Source organism: Nanorana parkeri, unplaced genomic scaffold (assembly GCF_000935625.1).
Source record: "Nanorana parkeri isolate BGI_ZX_2015 unplaced genomic scaffold, ASM93562v1 scaffold629, whole genome shotgun sequence".
In the NCBI taxonomy this organism is placed as follows: domain Eukaryota; kingdom Metazoa; phylum Chordata; class Amphibia; order Anura; family Dicroglossidae; genus Nanorana; species Nanorana parkeri.
The window spans coordinates 745,525-757,376 of NW_017306897.1; the positions used below are offsets into that span (position 1 = coordinate 745,525).

At 43.4% G+C, this 11,852-nt stretch overlaps 1 protein-coding gene across 1 annotated transcript in view; it reads right to left on the reverse strand.

Annotated features, from left to right (window-relative positions):
* Window positions 1–1,526: 1,526 nt before the first annotated feature.
* The window catches only part of PHF20L1 (PHD finger protein 20-like 1), a 105,861-nt gene continuing 95,535 nt past the window's right edge, over window positions 1,527–11,852 (reverse strand). The window contains exons 18-21 of the mRNA XM_018563078.1: window positions 5,171–5,366; window positions 3,122–3,464; window positions 2,710–2,857; window positions 1,527–1,894 (exon numbers count right to left, since the gene is read on the reverse strand). Of these exons, the coding sequence (XP_018418580.1) occupies window positions 1,752–1,894; window positions 2,710–2,857; window positions 3,122–3,464; window positions 5,171–5,366 (830 nt within the window). The 3' untranslated portion in view covers window positions 1,527–1,751. The remainder of the gene's footprint in view (window positions 1,895–2,709; window positions 2,858–3,121; window positions 3,465–5,170; window positions 5,367–11,852) is intronic.

An 11,852-nucleotide genomic window follows, 5' to 3' on the forward strand; every position in this document is an offset into this window, starting at 1 on the left:
AAAGTCACACTTGGGTTTTTTTTCACAACTGGTGCAGTAGTCACATCTTTCATTTGAAACCCTTCTAATTGAACTATTATTTTGCTCAAAAAAGCTGATTTCCTTGCACCAAATACTTGACACACCTACAATCGTTTCTCTGGTCCAAAAAGTCACATCGATCAATTTGCCAATGTTTCAGGGCCACTGAGGATGTCATTGACCCGCCCAGAGAAAAGCGACCCCCTCTAAGGCCCTGAAACGTTGGAATATTGACCTATGTTACATAACGGGGCTGATGTACCAACCTTCTGCCCCAGCATAAAGCTGGGCGAATGCAGTTCTCACACGACATTACCGCCACTAGGCATTCCTATGCTCCTCTGCACCATCTAGTAGCGATATTGTTGCTTGGACAGCATTCACCCAGCTGGGTGGAAGGTTTATTCATCAGCCAGTATGTGCTTGCAATAAATTGTGGAAACGCATCCTTCGAGTGCTGGTGACACTCTATCCTGTATATTTGGCGACATCCATTGTGATCACTTCATGCTAAGCTTCATCGGGTCTAGTTTTCATTTGAAGAAATACCTGCTGATCTTGTCAGAAATGGAATGTCCATGTCACTTCCTGTGTGATGCACTGACAGCACTAATATCCTGATCTTTCTTGCATAAACTAATAGTCGTTCCACAATGTAATGGTGACAAACAACAGGCAGACATGTTTGAAGTCCAGCCAGTGTGGCAAACTTGGCTCACTCCATAGATACAGTGGTAACCTCTGTTCACGAACGCTTCTGTTAGCGAACAATTCAGTTCGCGAACAGGAAGTTCAGCAAAATTTTGCCTCCGTTCGCGAACTCAGCAATTGGGTGACGAACACAACCGCAGCCATTTTTCCTGCTCTGACACATGGTCGTGGCTTCCTCTAGTCGAGATCGCAGTTTGATTCAGGTTAACGACCAAATCGGCTCGCGACCAGAATCGCGGAACTAATTAAGTTTGTGAACCGAGGTACCACTGTACAATGTAGAAATCAGTGTAGATACAAGTAACAGGAAGTGTGTTGGTGGCAGGATCACCATGTGAAAATAAAGGAAATAACAGACAGAAAAAAAACCGAATGCAGCCACCACATCTAAGGACTGCTAAGCTGCAATATATCAAAGCTTTGTTTTTGGGTTTACATACCCTCTAATGTTGTCTTTGCAGGGAGCTCTTTACTGTGCAGTCTTCTTTTTAAAGACAGAGTAGTTTTAAATTAACTGAAAATACACTATAGTTTCCCTTTAAGGTTTGCTGTATAAATAGCTTGGGTCTTAGAGCTCCAAGCCAAACTACTTTGTGCCAGACATAGCTTAATAATAATATTTAACAAGGTAAAGAAAATGATTTTGGAAAATAAAAGGTAGAATTTGCTGCAATACTGCTTTAGCAGGAGGATAATACATTTTCCAAGACAAGCTGGTAACTTTACGAGTCATTGAATGATGACAGCACACCACCACTGCGCTCCTGGGGGGGTGTAATATATGTCATTCGCATGTACCAGTATCCCAGGAGCAGGATAGGCCACTGTAGGAAATTGTTTGGTTTTGCTTACCATGGGTTCAGGCATGTCTTGACTGGTTTAAAGGTCTCATTTATAATCCTTGTAAAGGATTGATACAATTAATATATTTATATAGTCAATAAAACCTGTACAAACTTTTTTTTGTTTTTTTGAAATCTAAGTAAGAAAATAGTTCAGCCGATTTCTCTTCTTTTTCGTCATACAGAGCAGAGGGTAGCGATTTGTTGAACTTTGCCCATGTCTGTCAGGAGCTGCTTGATTCGTCTTTTTAGCTGGGGTAGTCGTGCTAGGGGATCAGGGGGCTCCAGCTCTCCAGTGAAATCCAGCCAGCTCTCTAGAACTGTGAGAGAGAGGGAGGAAGGGAGGCCATGAGGGAAAGAGAAGTAGAGAGAGAAAGAAAGAGGGAGGGGGAGAGAGAAAGAGGAAGGTGAGAGAGAAGGAAGGAGAGAAAAAGAGAGGGAGGTAGAGAGAGAGAGAATGGGGGAAGGAAAGAAAGGGAAGAAAGATAGGAAGAAAGAGCGAGAGAGAGAGAGCAATGAAGGAAGGAATGGGAGGGAGGGAGAGCAAGAGAGGGAAAAAAGAACAAGAAAGAGAAGAACGAACAAGAAAGAGAAGAAAGAAAAAGAAAAGGGAAGGGAAAAAGAAAAAGGTAAGGAAAGAAAAAGAAAGAGAAAGAAAGAAAGGAAATGAAGGAAGGAGACGGAGGAGGAAAAGAAAGAGGGAAAGGAAAGAAAGAGGGGAAAAAGAAAGAGGGAAGAAAGAAAGAAAAATAAATCGAGAAAGAAAGAAAGAGAGATAAAAGAGTGATGTAGACAAGAAAGGAAGATGGAGAAAAGGGAGACAGAGAGAAAGGGAAATAGAAAGCAAGGAAAAAGGAAGGTGAAAGAGGAAATAGGTAGAAAGGAAAGGTTAGAAAAATGGAGGGCAGGCGACAGGGAGAAGGAATAGAAGAAAGTAGGGAAGGAAAGAAAAAGGGAGAGGAAGGAAAGGGGAGAAAGAAGGAAAGGAAGTGAGAGAAGGAAGGACAAAACATAGCGGAAAATGAGAGAAAAAGAAAGGAATCATTATTACTTTTTATATCTCATCATCTCTTTTCCTCTCAAACACATGAAAACATTACTGATGGTGGCAGGAATACTGAGAACTTGAACATACCATCTACTTCCTTCTCTATGAGGTCCATACGGCTGGTGACCTCATTCTGCACACTCTCTATGTGTGTCAGGAGATTGAGCTGCCACTGAAGATGAGAATCCAGCTGCTCTTCTGATTTCCTATCACTGCTCACCTCTGCCATTACAACCTGAAACATAACAATAGACATTACTATAAATGTTAGCTAAGGGAGGGGGTTTTATGGCCACAAACTTTGGAAAAAAAAGGATCATAAAAGATAATAATTACTTTAATTACACTGAATCCAGGTACCAATGGAAATACAAATGTAAAAAACTAAACCATTGCACAGTGAAGTACTATTAATATATTTAAGCCATGCAGTAGAACATTTTGTGATTGGATCAATGCATCCTGTATCGCCTTTCTAGAAAGGTGTATTACCACTCACCTCATCAGTTCTTCTAACAGAAACATTCTGTAAACTTTTCTTATTATCCATCTGAAGATTTGCGTTTTGGCCTTCCAGAATCACGCCACTGTCATCGAAAGACTTTCCAGTGTCATCTGAGGGTTTGCCTCCTTGGTCGGAACTCTGGGGCTTTTGATAGCTGTGCTCATTAGTTATATACGTATCTTCCGTCCTGTTCGGACTGTTTGTGGGACCTTTATTGTTCTGTCTACATGTTCCCCGGTCATTTGAGGAAGGCGCTGACCACTTGTCGTTTACTTGACCCGATTCTCGCGGCTTAATTGGACAGGCCCAGAGGTGAAGGTCAGGATGATCTTTGTCCCTATATAATAATAAAGAGAACAAGGTGTATAGATGTACTGAGACAATCACAGGGCAACTACAAATGACTATGCAGCACAGGTAACTCTTATGAAATAGATACAGTACACTGAGTGAGCTTTGTTAGCTTAGGACAGGAAGTGTGTTACTGTCAGGATCACAAAGAAAAATAAAGGGTAAAAAGCCCGCAAAAAGAAAACTAATCCATTCACCATCTCTAAGGTTTGGTGTCAGGAAATGGTTTTATAATATAACTGGATGTGCAGCGCTCAGGATTATCAATAAATAAAATCAGTGTTGGATCATTCATTTATTCTTGATATTCAATTGAAATATCCATACCGATCTATAAAGCGCGGATTATACATATTTCAGGAAATGGTTTTAGTCAGGCTATAGGCCTAGCAGCGGTTATGATCTTACTCCTCTCAGCTTCTCTAATTAAATGTGTGAGAAGTGCCAACTGTTTATAGAATTAGTCGTAGGAAACGCTAGGGTGTCCTGTACCCAGCCAGCTTGTTATGGGTAAGAGATAAAAGTGTCTTCTGGAAATTGACAGAAGATTGAAGGGCCAAAGGGGTAAGTGACTGGATCTGGCTGGTAATAATGAAAGGCATGTCAAAAGTTATATAGCTTCTTTGCATAGAAGATCAAAATGGAATAAATGTATCCTGAAATGTAAACAATTTAGCACTTTCCTCTTTGCTAATAAATTATCATGAATATACGGTAAAAAAAAAAACAAAAAAAAAAAAACAGATTATATTTTCAACACACAAGACATTGGGTTGGATTTTTCTACAATACAGGCAGTCCCCGAGTTACATTTATTCGACTCCTACTTACAAACGGAGGCTATTACTGTACAGCAGGGGTAGTTGTAATGCTAATGCACTCGTGCCGACGTGCAGTGCCTGCCTTTTTGGGTCTGGTTCGTAGTGCTGTACATACATTACAGGAAGTTGGCTCTTGTTAGACATGCAGACCAGGGGTGCCCGCCTCTTCTTCCTGGTCACTGTGAGGTTTTTACTGCTATCTGTATCCTCATTAGAAAGATTTAATCTCACTTCCTGTGCTCGAGACAACAAGAAATTCACTCCTGTAAGAGTTATCATGGGGAAAAGGTGTCTCCACTGAAGCTTTATCACCAATCCTTGTTCCCACGACAACCCAAAGTTTTCAAAATCAAATTGTCACAGGGACAGAAAGTGAGGTGAAATCTTCTGAAGAACAGGGGCAAACACAGCAAAACAAACATTACAGGCAGTTAACCTTTCCCTATGCTATCCAAAACAAACAAAAAATGTTTTTGGGCTAGAGTTGCACTTAAAAAATTTACCTGTTCCAACTTGCATACAAATTCAACTGAAGAACAAACCTACAGTCCCTATCTTGTTCATAACCCGGGGACTGTCTGTACTGGTAAGCTGCAATATATATTTGTATTCTTCGGTTTAAAAATTCTCTAAGACAGGGGTAGGCAACCTTGGCACTGCAGCCGTGGTAAAACTACAAATCCCATTAGGCAGAGGCCACTGGGAGAGTGCCTCATGGGACTTGAAGTTCCAAAACAGCTGGGGTGCCAAGGTTGCCCGCCACTGATCTAAGATACTCACATTTATGTATATTTGTAAAAACATTGCAGTAGCAGCATCGGTCCCTTAGGCCCTATTCATGGGAAATCAATATTTACTGCCCTCTACTTACTTCAGAATGCCGAATTTCAGCTGCAGACCGTGCAGTATCTCCGTCACGCCATAAACATCGGCTAGGAGGTGGTGGGTGGACACAATCTTCTTGGTGTTGACATAGGAGTAGTTTTCGTTAATGAATGACAGACCGCACATGCGTCCATTGTTGAACCAGTCCTTATCGTGTTTGTATCTGGCGCTCCATCGCTGGCCTATGTGTAACAAATTTACAAATCTCAGGACTGATCATATTAACGGCCTTATGTGAATTTCCCTTCCTAGGGATAGATTTCCAATCAGCTTCTCCTTTACCTCTTGTTACACTCCTTACATGTGGCTTATAATAAAAGAATGTCATCTAATAGTTCCTGAGCAGAAGGGTTGTTGTAATCTCTTTACGGATCCCTCTCTCAGGGCAGGTTCACACCATTTTCCAGACCAGATCTGGTCCGGAAAATTGTATGAACCTGCCAGCAGTTCCAGTGCATTCCAGACCAGACAAAATAGAACAAGCAATATTTTTCTGGTCTGGTCTGGAATGAACTGCGCTGGACAAAGGCCAGAAATAGCATAGGGATACATTAGGATGCATTTTAGGTCCGCAAACAATCTGGTCTGGCCTGGAGATGATCTGGATGTGATGTGAATGGCCCCTCATCCCTACATAGCAACTGTGAAAACTCTGTGTCATAATCGACTTATACAACTTCAGCTTTCACCCATATTCCCCTTATGGACCAGAGCAAATGTTATACTTAAGTAACACACCTAATGATTCTGTGATTCTTTGGTATTAATCAGATAAAGGAAATCATACAGTTATACAAGTTTTTTTGTCCATAGCCTTTCTTTTGACAATATTGTCTTAAGATTTTTCTAATCACTGTAAAATCACTTTTCTAGCAGTTCATTGAGGAACACAGAAGTATTTAAACTTTGGGTTATACCACCTACAGGGTGACTGAACATTGCCTAACAGTCCAGGATAACCCCCCTGCTACCAGCATGCCTCAGTCTTGTAACAAAGCAGTACCAAGCATGATCATAAATACAAAGAGGTGGAACCTGAGATCCTCAATGCTCTCCATGAAAAGGCTTTTACTGAGAGTACATAAATCCTATTTTTTTTCTTTAACCTTCGGGACATCCAAAAGAAGTCGAAAATGAGGGGGTGGGCAACGCAGCAGACAATCGCTAACAGGCCCAAGAGAAACAACAGCACTCTTGGAACTGCCTGCAGCTCAAAAAACATGTGATGAAAGAGAAACATCCATCTGGTAGTACTTAGAGTAGGTGTGAATAGAAGACCATGCAACAGCTTTGCAAATGTGACAAAGAGATGCTTGATGCGGAAAAACCCAAGAAGCCCTCACTTACTTAGTACACTGTGTCTTCACAAGAAAGGGTGGAACCTGAACCTTGAGACCAAAGCTTGAAGGATGGTCTGCCTAAGCCACCCAGAAGCCAGAGCCCCAATTTGGGATTCATCCAAGATGGCAAAAAGGAAACGAGTCTTGCTGAAAGAAACAGTGGCCTAGAGACAGACAGACCCAAACTACATGCAAAGATTGGAGGGAAATGTTCTTTTGGTGAACAGGAGCTTGACAGAAGGATGGGATGTCCTGGGTGAGGTGAGAGGCAGAAACTACCTTAGGCAGGAAGAAAGTCCTGGGCCTCAACACATGTTGTGGGTGAAAGCAGAGAGAGGAATGTCTCTAATGGGTTCAAACTGCGCAGAGAGAATCAGCTTCAGGTCCCATGGAGTCCTTGGGAAACGGATGGGCAAGATATACAAACCTTTGTACATGGAAGACCCCTGTACAGATATCTTGATCAGGTAGTGAGAGGCTACCTCACTCACTCTGAAAAAGGATAGAAAGAGCAGAATTGTAGATAGTGCTGAAAGCCGAATGTTGTTCCAGAGCCTGCTGCAGAAAACTTCTGGGGTGGAAGCCCTGAGACTTACACAAAGTATGCCCGATGACAGACCTTGCGGAAAGACTTCCCAGCTTTAAGAGCTGCAGAAATCACTGACTGATGATCACCAAAATGCCCTCCAATGGAGCCACCATAAAATCCTCTGCTTCCACTAGAGCAGTGGTTCTCAACCTTTCTAGGGTCGGGACCCCTTGGAAACATTTGCCAAGTTGTGGTGACCCCCAACGGTAAAATTTAGGGTTGACGCGGCGGCTGCTGCTGCGGCATCTGGCGGCGTGGTGTGAGAGCTGACACTGCTGCGCTAGGAGAGGGCTGAGGAGGACTCTCACCGAGCACAGCAGAAATCACACAGCGACCCACAGGTTGAGAACCACTGCTGTAACAGCTAAAATGGCAAACCATATAACACAAGCCGAGGGTGTCAGCTTTTATTATTAATAATAATAATGATGATAATCTAATAGCTATTTAATAGTGGGAGACTCCCGGCGACCCCTGGCAAATTGTCATTCGACCCCCAGGTTGAGAACTGCTGCACTAGAGGATCCCTGTACCTGAACACAAACCTGTCCAGTCTGTTGTTGAACCTGGAGGTCACCGAATAAAATGTTGAAACCGAAAATAAAAAAAATGTCAGGCCGAAAGCGAAACTCATTTTTTTTCTATCCTTTTTAACTTTCTTTAAATATTTTATTTTTATTTTTTAACAAACTTTTTAATATTTTATTTTTATTCAATATTTTTATTTTTTAACTTTACTGTTGGGGGGGCTTCAGTCAAATATTAGGGGTGTAAAAAGACCCTTGATATTTCCCTTTTAAAATGGAACAAGCGATTGAGAACACAGAGTCCTCAATTTCTTTTTATGCAGACCTTGTTATAAATGAACAGGAATCCTCTATACTGAGTGTTCCTGTTCATTCATAACTTGTGGATATATCATGAGTTACTAAGTACACAATTATGAATGAACAGGAAATGATGTTGATCACTTCCTTTTCATTCATAACTGGTACATCTAACTCATACTATGTCCAATTATTTACAAACATTCAGCGATCACTGACCGCTGAGTGTTTGTATACCCGCTCTCCATCCTGAATCAGCCGTCACAGGAGGCTGAGCCAGCGGTGTGGGGAGGAGACCTCAGTCTATTATGACAGCTGACCCATCCCCCAACCTGTCGGCTCAGTTTCCTGTGACAGCTGACTCCACCTGTTCTCCAACCCGATTTGTCATAGGAGGTTGCGTGGGGCGGTGCGGGAGGAGAGCTCCGTCTCCTATGACACAGACTGCCCACAGCGCTCTCCTCCCTCGCACCGATTGGCCTCTAGAACATTTATCTTCCTCCCCCGCTGGACGCTGCGCTGTGTCAGAGGGGACACAGAGCAGTGCCCAACAGGGAGGAGAGAAACCAGGCATGCACCGCAATTTCGGCCAAAAGGGCCATTTTCGCCCGATATGTTTCAGCGGCCAAAATTTCGGTGCATCCCTAGTCAGGATGTCCACATCCAGGGTCCTCCACAGGTCCTATAAGATCTCTGAGGGAAGGACTATACCCCCAGCCCTCTTCCCAGGACCAAAAATGGGTGCTCTTGCAGCAGCTTTGAAGGAACCTTGATGATTTTATCAAGGGGCAGACCGAAAAAAAGTTGTCCCTTACAGACTATGCGCACCAAACGCTTTTTGCAAAAGGGTTCTGTAGTCCAGCACTTAAAGGAGAACTATGAGGTGAGTGATTTCCACTCACCTCATAGTTCTAGCCGACCTGTGACAAAGAAGCTGTCACAGGTCGGCTCTATTGATCGGGAAGTGAGCAGAAACATGCAGGCAATCCGCTCACTTCCCGATTGTCTCCCTGCAGTGAGCGGTGAGCGTCAGTCACTGCTCCCTGTAAGGATTCCCCCCTCCCCTCTCCGATCCTCCGTGGCGGAACGAATGGAGGAGGGGGCGGGCACAACTGGCTCTGCCTCTAGATAGGTAGAACCAGCTGTCACTCACACAACTGGGTGGATCCAGGCAGTATTGTCGGGATCTGTCCGGACTGCGGAGCTCTCAGTATATACTGAGCTTTGGGTCACGGGAGGAGGTTAGTATATGTCCTCCCATGACCCTATAGCTCTCTTTTAAGTCAAAGTGCATATATGTACTGGCATGAGACATACAACAACTGAAATTAGAAGCTATAGCCATCTTCTCCATGCAGTAAATAGGGAAAGAAACAACCACAACAGTAGTTAGATGTCTTCTAAAGGATTTTTACCAGTCGGATATGGGGGGACAAATCTCGGTTGGGTCTTTAAAGATAGGCACGTCCTCTAGCAGAACTGTAAATGCCTTGATAAGACAGGACACGGCCGGATTCACAGTGGGAATGGACAACTCCTAAACAGAATCCACACAAAGAAGTACAAGGGTAAAAAGTGATTGGGGCAAACATACCCCTTAACAGGATGCTTCCAATTTCCATAGAGAAATAGTTGGAAAAGTTGGTGCAAAGGGAGGGAAAGTCTTTAAGGGACCTAAGGAGTGTTAAAGAAGAACTCCAGGTTTTAGAATATTTACCCCTTGCAGTGGGGGCCACCACTGCACTTCAAGGGTTAACTGCTCATTTTATTCTAGTGGTGAAAATAAAGAAGAAATACTCACCTGATCCTCGGTCCTGCGGCAGGGACAGCTCACCTCTCCACTCTGCTCCGGCTGTGGCATGTCCCTCGACGTCCTCTCGTCTAATACAGATGAATGGACTGTATTAGACGTGATGTCATGAGCAGGGCTTAGACCACTGGAGCCCAGAGGAAAAAGGCTGCAGGGGACCAGTCTAGCAGCCAGCTGGGATTAACGATCAGGTGAGTATTTCTTCTTTATTCCAGCCCCTAGAGAGAAACAAGCAGTTAATCCTTGCAGTGAGGGATTAGCTCCACTGTAAGGGTTATTTGTTCTAAAACCTGGAGTTCTTCTTTAAACAATCCAAAGCTGAAAACATCACAAGTAGAAGCAAAAACACCCCCCAGCTAGAGAGCACGCACCCACACCTAAAAATAAAAAAGGTACAAATAAAAAGACATCAATAAATAACAAAGGAAGAGCAATGCTGTCCTGGGTAACAGAGCAAAGGAGCCGCTGATGTCCCGAATAAACGTACTGCATCCGGGGATATAAAAGATTCAGCAAGTCCAACGCAACCTAAGGCCTGGTTCACACCTGAACGTTTTGTAGCGTGTTCAACGCTCGACGAACGCTCTACAAAACGCTCAAACATCTAAATCCCATTGTATTCAATGGGTCTGGTTCACACCTTGCCGTATTTCCGCCCGTCCGAACGCGATACAAAACGGCCTACGCCATCGCATTGCGCTGTATAATTTATTATTGCTGGGATTTGTGTTCCTCTATACAGCGCAATGCAGAATACCACCAGCTTTATAGGAATACAACAAATCCCAGCAATACATTATACATACAGCGTATAATGTATTGCTGGGATTTGTAGTCCTCTATAGCTGATGGTACATATACAACACAATGTACCATCGGCTATAGAGGAATACAAATCCCACTATCCCAGTAATACATTATAGAGCACCATGTGAGGGGAAAGTGCAGGCTTACCTGAGCAGTCTTCCAGCAACTTGCTTCTGAGATTGGGCCTGTATGTCGGCGGCTGTCATCCGCCCACGCCTGCTCCTCATTACTTCTTCTTCGGGGCTGCGTGTGGAGCGTGGATGCGGGCGGATGGGTCTAGCAGCGGCAAGCGCGAGGCAGGGAGGAGGTGCCGCGCGCGGCGTGTGTGGAGCCGTGAACAGGGCCAACTAAGCAAAAGCCGATTAATCGATGATTGAAAACATTGACAATTTTTTCAATCATCGATTATAATCGACTTAGCCGATTAGTTGTTGCAGCTAGAGCTGCAGCTAACGATTATTTTCAAAATCGATTAGTTAGCCGATTATTAAGTTCGATTAATCGGTTAAATCGGATAAAAAATTCAATAAATTTTAAAAAAATGGCTCCAGTGATGGGACTACTAGTTTGTATTGAGATTGCAGTCCATCACAGGAGCAAGCTTGGAGCGCTGGAAGTAAAAAAGAAAAAAAAAAAGTGTGGTGTGCAATATAGTGAAATGAAAAGTGTAAAATTATACAGCAATGAATGCAGAATGGCACCGGCTATAGAGGACTACAAAACCCAGCAATAGATTATACAGCACAATGCAGAATACCACCAGCTATAGAGGAATACATCAAATCCCAGCAATAGTACATTATAGCTGGCGGTATTCTGCATTGCGCTGTATATTGTACTATTGCTGGGTGTTGTAGTCCTCTATAGCTAGTGGTATTCGGCATTGCACCACTGTATAATGTACTATTGCTGGGATTTGTTGTACTCTATAGCTGGTGGTATTCCTTGATTTGTAGTCCCCTATACAGCGCAATGCAGAATACCACCAGCTATATAGGAGTACAACAAATCCCAGCGAAGGGGGTTCTTCACCAGCTATATAGGAGTACAAAAAATCCCAGCGAAGGGGGTTCTTCTCAGTTCGCGCGGTTAGGGTCTGGAACTCGCTGCCTCAAGCAGTGATTTCCGCAAATAGTCTGGAATCATTCAAGAAGCTTTTGGACGATTTCCTGAGAGACCGTAATGTACAAGGGTACAGGTACTCTTAAGAATGAGAACACTCAGGGACCTATACACACACACACACACACACAATAGGTTGGACTTGATGGACTTATGTCTTTATTCAACCTCAA